Raw genomic sequence first — 14,612 nt, 5'->3', positions numbered from 1 at the left:
CACGGATTAAGCTACCCCTGTCCCCGCGTGCGTCTAATGCAGGTTCGGAGCAATCCAATAAATATGGTTGGTCCAGACAATTTTAAGCTTGGACCAGTAGTGGAAGGAAATTGGCCAGGAAATTGAAAAGGTAGTATCAAAAGGGTCCCTGGGGTTTAAAGTGGGAACTAACTTAATCAGAGTTCAATTGTCGATAACAAAAAAATAAATAAAATGTTGGCGACATTCCCCTTTCCATTCTTATCGCTTCTCCTGACATTCACAACGCCATCTTCAATTGTCCCTTCACCTTCACCTTTTTTATTTTAGTCGTTCCCTCCAAGGTGTCTAGACTTTCTATCTTTCAATTGTTGTATTAATTGGTCTTCCTATCTTTCGCTATCATCATTCAACATGGCGCCTTCAAAGACTGAACTCGAGCAACAGGACAAGGCGCGTGATGCTGCCTTCAACAAGGCCCTTCACGGAAATACTGCTCAGGCAGCTGGCGGTTTCCGCGCCATGATCGGCAAAGGCTCTGATGCACAAAAGGCCGCCGTCGATGAGTACTTCAAGCATTGGGATAACAAAGATGCCAAGGACGAGACGGCTGAGGACCGTGCAAAGCGCACAGCTGAATACGCTACTCTAACAAGACAGTACGTCAGCACTGATCAAGTCCCCTTTCTGTTATGCTTTCTTTTTTGCTAATATTTCTTGTCAATAGCTACTATAACTTGGCCACGGACCTGTATGAGTACGGGTGGGGCCAGTCGTTCCACTTCTGCCGATACTCTATTGGCGAGAACTTTTACCAAGCCATTGCCCGACATGAACATTACCTTGCATACCAAATCGGCATCAAGGACGGCATGAAGGTGCTGGACGTTGGTTGCGGTGTCGGCGGCCCTGCCCGCGAAATTGCTAAATTCACTGGCTGCCACGTTACGGGCCTTAACAACAACGATTATCAGATCCAACGTGCCACGTACTACGGCGCGAAGGAGGGTATGTCGGACCAATTGGCGTTCGTGAAGGGTGATTTCATGGTAAGTCATTATACCACCCATTATTAGCTGGTTGTGTTAGAAGCTAACTTGAATCTTAACAGCAAATGGACTTCCCCGACAACAGCTTCGACGCCGTCTATGCTATCGAGGCCACAGTTCACGCACCTAAACTCGCTGGCGTCTACAGTGAGATCTTCCGCGTATTGAAGCCAGGCGGAGTCTTCGGTGTGTACGAATGGCTCATGACCGACGAATACGACAATGATAACCTCGAGCATCGTGAAATCCGTCTCGGTATCGAGGTAGGTGATGGTATTTCCAACATGGTCAAAATCTCCGACGGCCTCGAGGCTATGAAGATTGCTGGCTTCGAAATGCTTCACCATGAAGATCTTGCCGAGCGTCCCGACTCCATTCCGTGGTACTGGCCGCTTGCTGGCAGGTGGAAATACATGCAGTCGGTGTTCGACACATTTACTATTGCGCGGATGACATGGTGGGGCCGTGGATTGGCCCACAACTTTGCGGGCGCTTTAGAAATGATTGGAATAGCACCAGCGGGCACTAAGAAGACAGCAAACAGTCTCGCCCGCGCTGCGGATGCTTTGGTGGCCGGTGGTGAGAAGCATCTTTTCACACCGATGTACCTGATGGTCGGCAAGAAACCTGAGCAATGACCGACATCAGAGAACTGATTCAGTGCTCTTATTATATCAAGGGCAATGAGGATGGTGCTTATATGCACAAAGTAATGAGTAAAGAAGCAACGTCAACTCGAACCTATTAATCATAATACAACCTGGACTACAGGTACCTCCTAGGAAAGGACTAAGCTGACACGCAAGTCCTGGATGGATGGTGTCGTCTCGGGCTTTTTCCTGTACATATCATAACAAAGCCTATCATGCTGAGTTATAGTATCCAGCCCTTCGTCGCATAAATAGAAGCATCATCAGTATAGAATAGAATATATCGAGCAGCTTGTTTCGAGTAAAACAACTTAAAAAAGGGCCTCTCAGCTTTGAAGGGAAAATATTTAAATACCTCCCCTAGATATGTATGTAAGCCCGTTCCCAACGGAGGAATTCCCCAATCGACATCCGTTCAAAGGATTATTCCTAAGTAGGTAGGTACCCGATCACATACAATTTCAGTGCTATCAATCCCAATCTCTCCTTATCTATACATATTACTACAAATATGAGGGATTACCTAAGGCCCTTTTTAAGGGATGGAGATTCGAAAGGTCCGATAAATCGGAAAAGTAACACAAACCTTCCCCGATATGGCTTAGCGGATTACCTCACCCTCAACAAGCTGCTCCTATTATATCCGAGAAAAAAAGTTGGGAGAAAGAAATCGCGAATTGGCAGCAGCAAAAAATCTCCCCCCAAAAAATTAAGGCTGACGGAGAAAATCGCTCTCTTTTCACCTGCCCGCCATAAACCGTCCACCATTTAAAATCAATTTCCAAAAAATACCAAAACAACAAACCACGCCAACTTTGAGTTAGTCGGCTGTGAGTTTGGTCTGAATTCAATTCAATTCCCTTGTACCTTTTTTCAATTCCCCCGTACCGCTTCGCCGTCTTGTCCCGTCCACATCAGTCAACATGTCCCGTTATCTACGTCCGGCAGCTCGACTAGCTGCCTCTGCCCGCACTGCGGCAGCTCCCCGAGCCCTTCCCCGTTTCGCCCCTGCCTCGTTCGCCATCTCACAACGAAGAACGTTCGCCGATGTCAAGGGAACTAAGGATTACACTGTCCGTGATGCCCTTAACGAAGCTATGGCCGAAGAGCTAGAGGCAAACGAAAAAGTCTTTGTGATGGGTGAAGAAGTTGCTCAGTACAACGGCGCATACAAGGTCACAAAAGGGCTGCTAGATCGATTTGGAGACAAGAGAGTTATTGATACCCCAATTACGGAGAGTGGTTTCTGTGGTTTGGCCGTTGGTGCTGCGCTGAGCGGTTTGGCTCCTATAGTGAGTATACCCGCCAACAAAAGCTCCCTTGGTTATCCGGTGGGGAGATGGATGATAAGAGCAAGAGACTGATTAGGTGTACCATCAATAGTGCGAGTTCATGACGTTCAACTTCGCCATGCAAGCTATCGACCAGATCGTCAACAGTGCCGCCAAAACACTATACATGTCCGGTGGTATTCAACCCTGCAACATCACCTTCCGCGGTCCCAACGGTTTCGCCTCCGGCGTCGGCGCGCAGCACTCTCAAGATTACAGCGCATGGTACGGTTCTATTCCCGGTCTCAAGGTCGTTTCTCCCTATTCCGCCGAAGACGCCAAGGGCCTCCTGAAGGCTGCTATCCGCGATCCCAACCCCGTCGTTTTCCTCGAGAACGAGCTGATGTATGGTGTCTCTTTCCCCATGTCCGAGGCAGCGCAGAAGGACGACTTCGTCATCCCGTTCGGCAAGGCCAAGATCGAGCGCCAGGGCAAGGATCTAACTATCGTCTCTCTCTCTCGCACCGTCGGTCAGTGCTTGGTCGCGGCGGAGGCCCTGAAGAAGAACTACGGTGTTGAGGCTGAGGTTATCAACTTGCGATCGGTAAAGCCTCTTGATGTAGAGACTATTATCAAGTCGGTTAAGAAGACCCACCGCCTTATCTCAGTCGAGTCCGGATTCCCCTTCGCTGGTATGGGTGCTGAGATTCTGGCCACCACCATGGAATACGGCTTCGACTACCTAGATGCCCCGGCCCAACGCATCACCGGCGCCGAGGTCCCTACGCCGTACGCCCAGGGTCTCGAGCAGATGAGCTTCCCGACCGAGCAACTGATTGAGAAATTCGCCGCGAAGCTCCTTCGTGTATAAAGAAAGGAAATGGGAAAATATACATAGAAGGTGGGGGGGAGGGGTAAGGGGGATGGATGGATTATTCGAATGACATGAGCATGCATGAGCAATGTACAATATTAATCATTTACTACCCGGTACCTGGACCCATTGTCATCTGGACTGGATTAGGTGTCTCGAAGATGGCGGAGTCATCATTGCCATAGCAAAAAAAGGGATACATTGATTTTAGAAAACTCTTGTCTGGTATTTGGTCTGGCATCTGCCCCGTATACCCAACCCAGGAGTCTCGTGTCCCTTTCAAATGCTGATCATAGACCTGCTTGCCTGCCGACGTACATGTATCTATCTACATACCTGCCCACCTCTTTAAGTACTTAATTGCATCGGTTTGTGCTTATACGATGCGTATAGAGTAGAGTTTTCTCCGGTGGATATATCTCGACGGCTAGTTCCGTGGTCATGTCGGTGCATGTGACCTACTTACATACACTATGGTATCTACCTACACTAGGTAGTTATGTGGTCATTATGCACGGATATAGCTATAACTACCTAGGTATGCACATCAACGTCGCACCATGGAAATAGCATCCGATGATCTCGAGGTAATTACCTGCATTTAGTATGGTTGTACATACGTGTGAATACCTGCCTGCCTGCCTGCATGCATGGGCTTGGTACTTCATATTGATGTATGTATGTGCACGCACACGTACTAGGTAGGTAGGTAGGTAGGTAGGTAAATATACACACGTGAGGTAGTTACCTAACATATGTAACCTAGCTAGGCTAGCAGTATTGTTCTAGAAGCACCTGGGCATGCTTAAGCTTTTGCATAAATCTTGGGTGTGGTGCTCGGTAGGCGTGTAGTTATGTATGTATGTATGTATGTACGGGCCCGTTCGGCGCCGGGGACCGGATACGGGAGCGTCCCGCACCTGCAGCCCTAGGTACATGTACCTACCCAGGGATATATATACCCAGGGAAAAGCTTGGGAGACGATGGGGGAGCTTGAACGTAGTTAATCGGAAGAGAAGAAAAGATATGGAAGGAAGGAAGAACATGGGTTATTATCTATGATATGGGTTAAGATGGATGGGGTGGGGAGGGGGGGGGGAGGGTTTGCGTGATCTTGATACCAGCTAACTAGGTTAGATGTAGATATTCCATCTATTACCTACCTAGGCGTAGCTGGAGATATAATTGTTACGAGAAGAGGATTATTATTGGGTACTCTGATGTCGAAATGTTCAATTCTGGCTTCTGATAGGAGTAGACGGAGGTTAAAATCAAATAGTTAATTAATATACGAAAGGCGACTCCGGAGTATTCTCCATGTTACAACCCCTGTTAGCAACATTGGTATTGTACCCTTGTCGGCGGGTTCAATCAAGTTGTAGTTAGTAGGATACCGAGGTTAGTGGTTAGTGGTTAGTGGTTAGGGGTGTTGGAGTTGGAGTTGGAGTTTGACAAAGCTGGCCAGTGACAGGTATGACGGGCCATAAAAAAAAGAAGAAAGCACATGCATGAGGTTGCGTTCCCGTATTCCAACCTTAGTTGATGATTGACAGTTTTATCATTGAAGTTCGTATGAGGATGGGATTCAATGTTGGGAGGAGGGAGGAGGGAGGAGGGGTTCTTTGATATACATGTATGTAGTAACTATGTACATACGCGTATTAAGGATTATTCAAGGGTTTGGACAGGATATCCATGTTTCAATGTTAAATGACTTCAATGGTTACCAGGTAATTATTGGTTTTTGGTTGTTAACTAAGCAGGCAATGGCCAGGCAGAACTGGAACTATGTAAATGGAGAAACAGAGAAATGGAGAACTTCTGGAAGTACTTTCCCGAACCTATCGTTTATTTTATGATGTCAAAAGGCTTCTTTTGACTTTGAACTATCCTAGGTATATCATGCAATAACATGCATCATACATCATGCTTAACACAATACATATTACATATTACATATTACATATTACATACTAAATACTATTTGTAGTTGATTGTATTATTAATTCAAGTTATAACTTGAATGCTATTAACTATATTAATAAGTTGATCAATAACTACTTCACAACTTGAACAACAAATTGAAATGTTTTAATGTTTCCCTTTTCATCTAGTTAGTACAAAACTTGAATTACTACTAGAATTACTACTAGCAGTACTTGAATAGCTCCACGTTTTTTCGCCCCCCCCCCTTGCCCTTCTTCCACTTCTTCCACATGGTCCTCTTGTCCACATCGAGACTCTCTGATCCCCATCTAGACCGGATCGCCGCCATTCTTTCAGTATTGGTATCTTTAGTCTATTAAGTATATTCGCACGGATGCAACATTAGTTCCTACACATTCTCTTTTTGATCTGACCGCTCCACGGCAGAGCCAACAACATTTTCCATATATCCCGCGCTACCGCGGGTGAGCTGCATTGGCAGCCTTCCTCTTTCTCTTTCGAGGAATATCTACACCCACTAAAAGGAAGGCTAAAGTCTTGTTACGTTGCACCCTTCTGCATTCTGCATGCCCATTGAAGCTATTCCCAACGAGGCTGCATGATATTCCAACATACATGTATTTATAGGTACTATATTATACCTGCATACCTGCCTGGGTGTCTATGTAGTATCTAGTATTCTATTTGTTTCAGTACTTTCGTACCCCGCCGCAGCTGAATCTTTTTTCTTTTCTTTCTATAATAATACTGCTTTCCCTTCCCTCCGGTTCGAGACTGTCGAGGTCCTCTTTCAACTCTTCTTTTTTTGGAGGGGTATAACTTCGCCATTGGTTGTGTTTGTGATTATATCAAGGTAAGCTTAGACATCCTCCTTTCATTGAACCATGTTTCTATTTAGGGGTCTTTTAATTGTCTATTTAAATTCCCGACCCTTTTTTTCCGATTTGTGATATGTGACCATAATAAATCATTCGAAATCTGAGCTTGGACTATTAAACTAAAACGAATCACAGCCCAGCCCGAAAGAAATAAACACAATCATATGGCGGATGAGCCCACAACTACAGCGGTTAGTGCCGCCGCTGCCACCGGCAGTAATCCTCCAGTTACACACCATTACGGCGAACCACAAGCCGCGCTCGTAGCAGCGCCCGATTCAGAGGGAGACGAGGTACGCTTCCCTATGGATCTGGGTATGATAGGTGATGACTAGTCGGTTGACTGACTATTCGCGACATTGATGGCGCCTCCTTTTGTATACCATCAAAGGCTACTGACTAATCATTACGTGTGAACTTACAGGATGAAGATGCAGATGCCGATTCAGCTTTAGGCTCAGATGCGTCAGTAGCCACGTTCTAGTTCACTAATAAGTCCCTTTTGAATCACCTGATGTACCTGTCGGGGCGGTGGAGAGAACACAATTATCATTCGATTTTCATTGTGCGCGGCGTATATATTGACTGTTCTTATAGCGCGAGCAGCACCAATTCGATCACGGCCAGCATATTAGAATATCGGACAATACAGGGGCGAACGTTCCATAGCGAGAAGCACAACTCCAAATATTTCACGCCCAATGACGAGCAACAATTGCAGTCAGTGGACATCACGTAAGTACTCCTATTAACCGGAATGCCTAGGTACTTTGCATATCTAATATGTCATATGCGCGACTTAGTCACCACTACCTTACTATGCTCATAGGAGACAAACTCCATCTTGCGCCAATCTCAGACGACGTACAGGTTCGTTTTAAGCCCCTTTACCATGATTACATAATCCCTGTGTAAGTTGAAGAGCATGTTGCTAATACACCTTCATTAGAAAGTATTAGATATTGGAACTGGATCCGGTGAGTGGCAATTCTCATCCACTGTGTTAGCAACTAAATCTTGATTTCCTAACGCCTCATTTAGGAATATGGGCTATGTAAGTAAATGATGGCATGGTAATTTTCTCATCAATTTGCAACGTTTTCTCATTCCAAGCGAACGTACAGCGACTTTGCGGACCAGTATACAAACGCGGAGGTCGTCGGGACCGACCTGTCACCGACACAGCCGCTCTGGGTACCGCCAAACGTCAAATTCGAGATTGACGACTGCACACAACCGTGGACGTGGGCACCTAACACCTTTGATTTCGTACACATGCGATACCTGTTCGGGGCCATCGCAGATTGGGACGAGCTCTTGCGGCAGGCATTTCGAGTGACGACACCGGGGGGCTGGGTGCAGAGCTGCGAAGCTGATGTGGACATTCTGAGCGACGACGGAACCATCCCCCCCGACAGCGCATACGAGCGCTTCTGGAACCATCTATATCGCAATGCCAGCCGCAAGATCGGCGCATCCTTCCAGCCCATAGAGCAGAACGTCCAGATCAAAGCCTTCGAGAGAGCTGGGTTCGAGGATATCCACGAACAGAGCTACAAGTTTCCTGTTGGCGGTTGGCCCGCTGATAAGAAGCTGGCGGAGGTTGGCCAGTACGTTCAGTTGACTATGCTGAACGATGTTGAGGGTAAGTGATGGAAAAGCTTTCGGACTTTAGGCAATCCATAATTATTATTTGAAGCTGCCAAATCGTAGCTCAATTGCTAATGTTTGGCTTAGGTTACACACTCTTCCTGTGGAACCAAATCATGGGCGAGAACGCACCCGGATACCAGGAGTACCTAGCAGTCATGCGGGCCGAGCTCAAGAATAGGAGAATGCACGGCTACATGAGGTGTAGGTACGTGTGGGGGCGGAAGCCCGCAAGCGCGACCTCAGAGTAACCGTTTTCTGCTGATCTGCCTAACCTACTTACTTCACTGCACGGATTGGGTATAGGCGTGCATGTGAAAGGGGGAGCTGTATTTGAATGGAAATTATTTGGATTGGATTGGATATAAAGCCGTTGTAAATGCAATAAGAATAAAGGAGGCGAGGCGAGGCGAGGCGGGGGTGGGTAGGAAAGGAAGAACACTACTACTAACCTAGTAACAGAAGATATCATAACATGTTCCTTCGTTTTTGGTCCCTCGCTTTTTCCGTCCGGGGTGGTACATGTTCTGGTTAGGTACTGATAGCTAGGTAGCTACTAATCCGTCAGATCCGCTCTCTGGGATAATTAATAAGTATCTCATCAAGCATGTTAGCAAGGTCTTTATATCGTTAGCTTGTGGTGGGTGGGTGATGTGGTTGTGTGGTGTTGTTGTTGTTGTGAGTTTGATCAAAGATGCGAATGATGAGTGCCTGATTGAAGTTGATGGGCCAGTCTGATGAGCGGACTTGGTGGAGTCGGGTGAGATATACACTGAGGGGTTAACCTTAGGTAGGTAGGCATGCGGAGGCAGATGGAGATGTAGAGTGTGTTTACGTGAAAACTAGCTGCTAGGTACCTCGAGCAAGTGTGCGCGCTCTTGAGTTGCCCAACCGTTTCTTCCTCTCTGAGGTCGGGTGATGAATGGGTTGCTGTGTGGCGTTCGCATGCTGGCAGTGATGCCGCGCGTTTCAATGGGGTTTGGTGGGGGGTTAATGGGAGATGGAGGAGTGAGAGGAATGTTCAAGTGCTAGGTACCAGGTAGGCAGGTTTTGTTGTCAAGTATATTATTCTCCCACTCTCTCACTCTGTCGGTGCTTACCCAGACTTGCTTGCTATAACCACATGCATAACTCGCTCGAAGAGAGGAACGGTTAGTACTGGTTTGGGTACCGTGGTAGATGTGTAGGTGGATTTGATTACCGCGTAGAACAGCATCGTTGTTGCGCGGGGATCTCCAACATCTCCCCGAAGACTATAGAAGCTACATATCCTATCCAGGTGGGCTGTCTTTGCTCTATCCGACCCCCTGTATACCTAGTCCCGACCTAGTCAGACCCTTAACAGCGCTTACGGTTCAGCGAACGAGTTATCTAGGTATTGCCATAGGTTGTGGTCTAGTTAGTGCACACGCTTTGGAGGTTGCAGTAGGCTTTCAGGCCTTCCACGCCCCATTCAACGCCAATCCCGCTCTGTTTTGTGTTCTTCAAAGGTAGTGCTAGCCTGGATCTTGATCCAGACATTCCCGGTCTGGGTGTTCCGTCAGCCAGGGACAGATCCTTATCTCCGCCCAGTGCCTGGAAGACGCCCGGCGGAAAGAAGCGCGAGCCAAGTTCAGCCAGCTTGAGGCAGCAGTAAGGGGCGGAAGGGGACGCTCTCAGGATGAAGACATTCCCAGTTAGCAACGCGGGTCCGACTTTCGCATAAGCTGGAAAAATAGGATAGTTGTAGGGCACGGTCCCAACCGTAACACCGATAGGTGTGTGGTGCGTCGTGACGGTTCGTTCTGGGCGTCTTCGATCGTCTCCCTAGGAAGAGACAGCTCGCAAACGCCGCGAAGGAAGCGCACGCCGGTGGCAACTTCATCTCTTGCCCAGAAAGGCTGACATCCTGATTCAAATATCTTAGACCCTATACATACCCTACTGCGTAGTCATTGGCTTGATCACGCGATACGGTGGAGGTTGACATGTTCTCTCGTCACTGATATACGTATGCTCCAGATTGTTAGTGTGCTCTCCTTTCACATAAACCTATTAGTACTTAGGACAAAGCTCTATCTACGAAGGGTTCCTAACATTGATACAGTTGAATATTGTCGACGAAAGCCTCCATCCCTGCATTCTAGGCCTGTTGAAATTTAGTATCTTAAGTCTATATCGCCGGATATTCTCATCCAGTCGCTGGTTCTATATACTCACATGGATTGTCACTGCTCTGCTCGTCGAACTGGCTCTTCAGGTGGTGATTTCGACAAACCTCCAATGCTCTCCCATTGCGTATGCCTGGGATCAATCTATTAAGGGTTCTTGTATCGACTATGGCGCTGAAGCGCTTTCAGCCTATGTCATTAACATCACTACCGATCCTATGATTCTTATCGTGCCTATTCCTCTTGTTCTAAAGCTTGGGATATCAGAGCAAAAAAAGGGGGGGGGACTACTTACGGTATTCGCTGTGGGTGGCAGGTAGGTTTTGATAACCCCCCCCCTTCTTGTTACACGACTGATGACTGATGCCCAGCTGTCAGTGCCTGTATAGTTAGTCTCGTTCAGCTTCATTACATTTTGAAGTTAGGTAGTACTGCAGACCCGAGCTGTCAGTACTCTTGTACTATACCTGCCTTCCTTCCCAGTATTTCAGTCCATGATGTAGATACTACTACTAGTAGTGTCAGAATATAGTCATGTGATTTCTAATTTGTCACGTGATAGCCCATTGGGCCATCATTGACGAAAAAGCCGAGCACCAGTCTGGCGATGGTCACGTGTACCTATCTTGATCCATGTGACCATATCATAAGTCACATGGCTGTGCTCTGATTGTTTTTTAAAGTTTCGTCAATCTTCATTACCGTACCCTAGGGTTACAGGGTAATCCTGAAAGTTAGTACTACATAGAAACTAAACCAATTAGCCAATTAGCCAATCAATCAGTTCCATTCATACCCCCAAATCACACACCAGGAACCAGGGACGAGGGATCAGATGACGTCTATTCGACTTACAGTTCAAACTGTATGTATGTACCTACCCTAGGTTAAGTAAGTACCAAAATGGTATCAGATCATCTTACCTAGTATGCTTTCTACATCTTACTTCTTTAAAATTATGGCCTAAACTAAACTTGCAATAATAGGATTATCTGATTGCCATGGCTCCCAATATCATACCTACACCACTTAATTCCCTACGTGTCTCTCGCTACCTAATCCCGGCACACAATCTCATACCCAACACAAGTATCTTGAATAAGCCACTCTTACATTATCATGGAGCTTTCCCTGCTGCGACTTTGACTGCATCGTCTATAGAGCTGTACCTCACAACTATTGGCGTTGTGGAACCGCAGTGGCGTTATACCATGTACAGTCAAACTCACTTTCACTCTACTACTCACGAGGTGTTGTGCATCAGCCGAGGAACAGCAAAGTTATGCTTTGGCGGCGAGGACAATCCGGGGAAAGTGGAAAAGAAGGTTGAGCCCGGTGATGTGTTAATCTTACCTGCTGGCGTCGGGCATAAGCTTCTGGAAGACCTAACAGACGATTTTGAGATGGTAGGGTGCTATCCTAAGGGCTATAGTTGGGATATGTGCTACGGAAAGAAGGGCGAGGAGACTAAGGTTCAAGGCATTGCGAAGATTCCTTGGTTTATCAGAGACCCGATTTATGGCGATGAAGGCCCTATTCTTGAAAATTGATATTTGACGCATCATAGGGTACGACGCATCGATAATGGGACGATACAAATGCGATTTGTCTTCTCTTTGTTCAGAGGATCGGAGGTACGCGAACAAGCCAAGCGGCACAGACTACCCGGTCTCCTTCCATGTTCCATTTTCAACGACAGAGCTACACAAATTCATGCTTCTTTATACCAAGGCTTGGATCAAACTTTACACTACAAACAAACCACTTTCTGAGTTAACTTTATGTATCGGAGCGCCTCGACACCACATTCAACTCGAACGATGGTGCCATGTCATCCTAGACAAGAGAGAGAGCATTGAGGCCCAGGCTAATGCTTTGGTACTAACCTCTGTCAAAGTGTAACAACCGATGCACATAACTATTCTTGACCTAACCACACGACCTTAGCAATATCCAGAGTACGAAATCAATAACTGCTATGACCTTTACAAGTCAGTGTCTTTCCAAAAAGACTAACTAGTCACGTTAGTGAGATCAAAGGAACGTGTCATTTCGGTCATATTTATCTAGAAAGGAATTTGAGATTCGAATCCTCCACGCTCGATTTATATAAGGCCTTATAGCTTGACCAAAAAACAACCTGGTAGACCTTTTACTCGCAAAAGCTCAAAAGTCTGGAGTTCACTTCCTTATATAATCTGGCAACACGATTCTCGAAACATCGACTTTATTGCACTCCCCCCCACAAATCCAGCAGCATCGCTAAGAACAAATATCAAATCTCTCACTTCACTTCAACAAAAGGATTCTGTCATCATCAAACGACCATTCAACACAACTGACAAACAACCAAGTTGAGCCTCTATCTACAAGCTTATCGAAATGTGCACCATCATTATCACGTATCGTTGCGGCTGTAAGCCTTACGAGAACAGTCTGCCTTGTAAGAAAGCAAACTGCACAACAATTAAGGAGATGATCCGAGAATCAGCCTGCAGGCTGTGCCAACAATGGCTCGATGAGGCCGAACTCCTCTTTGCCGCCCTTTGATATCTCGACATATTATTCGAAAGTTTATAATCACGAAATCCATTGAGTGGGACTCAGAGTAGGCACAACAAAATGGAGATCCTATGGGAGCAGGAAGTGGCTTATCGTCAGAAACATCATCAAAACCTTGCACCACTTGAAGCTATTTTCCCGTACAGATTAACGTCTAACCGGGATGACTATTCCTTCGTTTTGTGGAGCGAAAGGTCTTGGCTGGTTTGGAGTTGTTTGTTAAGTTTACGAGATATTCATCTGTGGTTGAGATTGTCAACTTGGAAGATGAACTGGGTAGGAGTCATGTTTTTCTCGTCAAGGCTGTGTCACTGAAATATATTTTCAAGTTTTGATGTTTGATCAATCTACTAGAATCCAATCTCACCATTTTATGCCACTAGTGACACCTATGACGGGACTGGAGCGAACTCACCGCGACGCATTGGAAATTTTCTCGGCGATTTCGCGTTACGACAAGTAGTGGTAGTCGGTAGCCAAAGACGTGGTCGTGAAAAGGGGGCCAGTAGCAAACAAGAGGTTGAGTCAGTATATGTTCGATGCCCTTCATTAATCCTGACCTATAACTAAGTCATCCTAAGCTACCTAGATTAGGAAGTCGTTGACAGGGTCAAATTAACGTTATATGTCCTGATTCGTCCAGCCGTATTGGCGATTCGGCGCTGTGATTGGTCAGGTTTGTGATATCCACGTCCACCACTGCCGGTCTATCACGCTGCGCAGATCATGTCTGTCACGTCACATGTACTCCGAGCCTGTCAGGGCAGCAGTCAAACGTCTTGAATGGGGGAACCAACCACAGATAATTGAGTATATAAAGCGTGTCTTCGTTGCTTTGTGGGAACTGTGGGAACTTAGGTTTATTGGTCTCAGCGGCGCAACAACTGACAATATCAACGAACCAGGTACCTACGAACCAAGCGGTACTAGGCTACTATTTAGTAGCGATCGCGAGCATCTAAACCAAACCTTTCGACGGCAATTCCACTTCTTAGAATAATAGCAAGCGGCTGCATCGCAATAGCCCCCCCAACGAGGATATTCACAAAATGCATCACTCAATCATCCTCCTCCCGGCGCTGCTCGCCCTATGCCAAGCCATCCCGGCCTCTCTCGACCAAGAGCCGCAGAACAGTTTCTGCGCAGGCGACAAGTCGGTCGCGGGGTTCTGCACGGCGCTGACCTACACGGACAAGACGGACTCGGCGTCGCCCACGACGAGCAACTGCGAGGACACCTGCCGCGGCATCCTCTCGGACGCCGGCGACTGGGGCGTCGACTTCGCGGGCCGCCCCGCCGGCTGGCGCGACAACATGTACATCGGCGCGTGCGAGTTCAGCGTCTCGCGCGAGAAGGACGGCGACGCGTCGGCCTTTGCGTTCTCGATGAAGAATCAGGATATACTGGATCTCGTGGACGAGAGCATCGACCGCTTTGCGGGGAAGCATGGGAATAAGGTCAAGGCGGAAGGCACGATGAATTGTCAGGGGCATGTGGTGAGGTGGTATGTTGGGTAGATGGTTGAGATGCTCGCTACACCTGGTATCTTACCTAGCCTAGCGAGGACCTCGGGTGGGTAGGGAGGGTATGGGGAAAAATTA

General features: G+C 47.1%; 6 protein-coding genes across 6 annotated transcripts; 5 read left to right on the top strand and 1 right to left on the bottom strand.

The window, feature by feature from the left end:
• The first annotated feature begins 169 nt into the window (after positions 1-169).
• GGS25DRAFT_504847 (S-adenosyl-L-methionine-dependent methyltransferase) lies at positions 170-2,152 on the top strand. The gene is made up of 3 exons (XM_049262170.1): positions 170-638; positions 707-1,028; positions 1,091-2,152. The coding sequence occupies exons 1-3, from the start codon at positions 394-396 to the stop codon at positions 1,664-1,666; spliced, it is 1,143 nt and encodes a 380-aa protein (XP_049114153.1). The 5' UTR covers positions 170-393; the 3' UTR covers positions 1,667-2,152.
• Positions 2,153-2,308: 156 nt separating this feature from the next.
• GGS25DRAFT_504845 (pyruvate dehydrogenase E1 component beta subunit mitochondrial precursor) lies at positions 2,309-4,236 on the top strand. Its single transcript, XM_049262169.1, has 2 exons — positions 2,309-2,970; positions 3,062-4,236. Exons 1-2 carry the CDS (start codon positions 2,602-2,604, stop codon positions 3,818-3,820), a joined length of 1,128 nt encoding a protein of 375 aa, XP_049114152.1. The 5' UTR covers positions 2,309-2,601; the 3' UTR covers positions 3,821-4,236.
• A 2,577-nt stretch (positions 4,237-6,813) lies between these two features.
• GGS25DRAFT_524880 (S-adenosyl-L-methionine-dependent methyltransferase) lies at positions 6,814-8,550 on the top strand (the record flags this gene model as incomplete). Its single annotated transcript, XM_049264686.1, has 8 exons — positions 6,814-6,942; positions 7,074-7,114; positions 7,247-7,384; positions 7,453-7,519; positions 7,599-7,626; positions 7,691-7,703; positions 7,774-8,294; positions 8,387-8,550. The coding sequence occupies 8 exons, from the start codon at positions 6,814-6,816 to the stop codon at positions 8,548-8,550; spliced, it is 1,101 nt and encodes a 366-aa protein (XP_049114151.1).
• Positions 8,551-9,694: 1,144 nt separating this feature from the next.
• On the bottom strand, positions 9,695-10,268 carry GGS25DRAFT_524879 (Aldehyde/histidinol dehydrogenase; the record flags this gene model as incomplete). The annotated part of the gene is made up of 2 exons (XM_049264685.1): positions 9,695-10,105; positions 10,224-10,268. 2 exons carry the CDS (start codon positions 10,266-10,268, stop codon positions 9,695-9,697), a joined length of 456 nt encoding a protein of 151 aa, XP_049114150.1.
• An 888-nt stretch (positions 10,269-11,156) lies between these two features.
• Positions 11,157-12,571, top strand: GGS25DRAFT_427387 (RmlC-like cupin domain-containing protein). Its single transcript, XM_049258624.1, has 2 exons — positions 11,157-12,407; positions 12,479-12,571. Exon 1 carries the CDS (start codon positions 11,451-11,453, stop codon positions 11,997-11,999), a length of 549 nt encoding a protein of 182 aa, XP_049114149.1. The 5' UTR covers positions 11,157-11,450; the 3' UTR covers positions 12,000-12,407; positions 12,479-12,571.
• A 1,176-nt stretch (positions 12,572-13,747) lies between these two features.
• On the top strand, positions 13,748-14,585 carry GGS25DRAFT_504825 (putative necrosis-inducing factor-domain-containing protein). The gene has a single exon (XM_049262168.1). The coding sequence runs from the start codon at positions 14,061-14,063 to the stop codon at positions 14,526-14,528; it is 468 nt and encodes a 155-aa protein (XP_049114148.1). The 5' UTR covers positions 13,748-14,060; the 3' UTR covers positions 14,529-14,585.
• Positions 14,586-14,612: the final 27 nt, after the last annotated feature.

The sequence above is a fragment of the Hypoxylon fragiforme genome, assembly GCF_022984875.1.
Source record: "Hypoxylon fragiforme strain CBS 206.31 chromosome Unknown GGS25scaffold_8, whole genome shotgun sequence".
Lineage (NCBI taxonomy): Eukaryota > Fungi > Ascomycota > Sordariomycetes > Xylariales > Hypoxylaceae > Hypoxylon > Hypoxylon fragiforme.
Note: the sequence above shows the minus strand (reverse complement) of the source record. Positions and strands in the feature narration are given on the sequence as shown.

Coding starts and splice junctions, on each gene's coding strand:
- GGS25DRAFT_504847 (XM_049262170.1), top strand. CDS start 394: ATGGCGCCTTCAAAGACTGAACTCGAGCAACAGGACAAGGCGCGTGAT. Junction 639..706: donor TACGCTACTCTAACAAGACA/GTACGTCAGCAC, acceptor TCTTGTCAATAG/CTACTATAACTTGGCCACGG. Junction 1,029..1,090: donor TCGTGAAGGGTGATTTCATG/GTAAGTCATTAT, acceptor GAATCTTAACAG/CAAATGGACTTCCCCGACAA.
- GGS25DRAFT_427387 (XM_049258624.1), top strand. CDS start 11,451: ATGGCTCCCAATATCATACCTACACCACTTAATTCCCTACGTGTCTCT.
- GGS25DRAFT_504845 (XM_049262169.1), top strand. CDS start 2,602: ATGTCCCGTTATCTACGTCCGGCAGCTCGACTAGCTGCCTCTGCCCGC. Junction 2,971..3,061: donor TGAGCGGTTTGGCTCCTATA/GTGAGTATACCC, acceptor TACCATCAATAG/TGCGAGTTCATGACGTTCAA.
- GGS25DRAFT_504825 (XM_049262168.1), top strand. CDS start 14,061: ATGCATCACTCAATCATCCTCCTCCCGGCGCTGCTCGCCCTATGCCAA.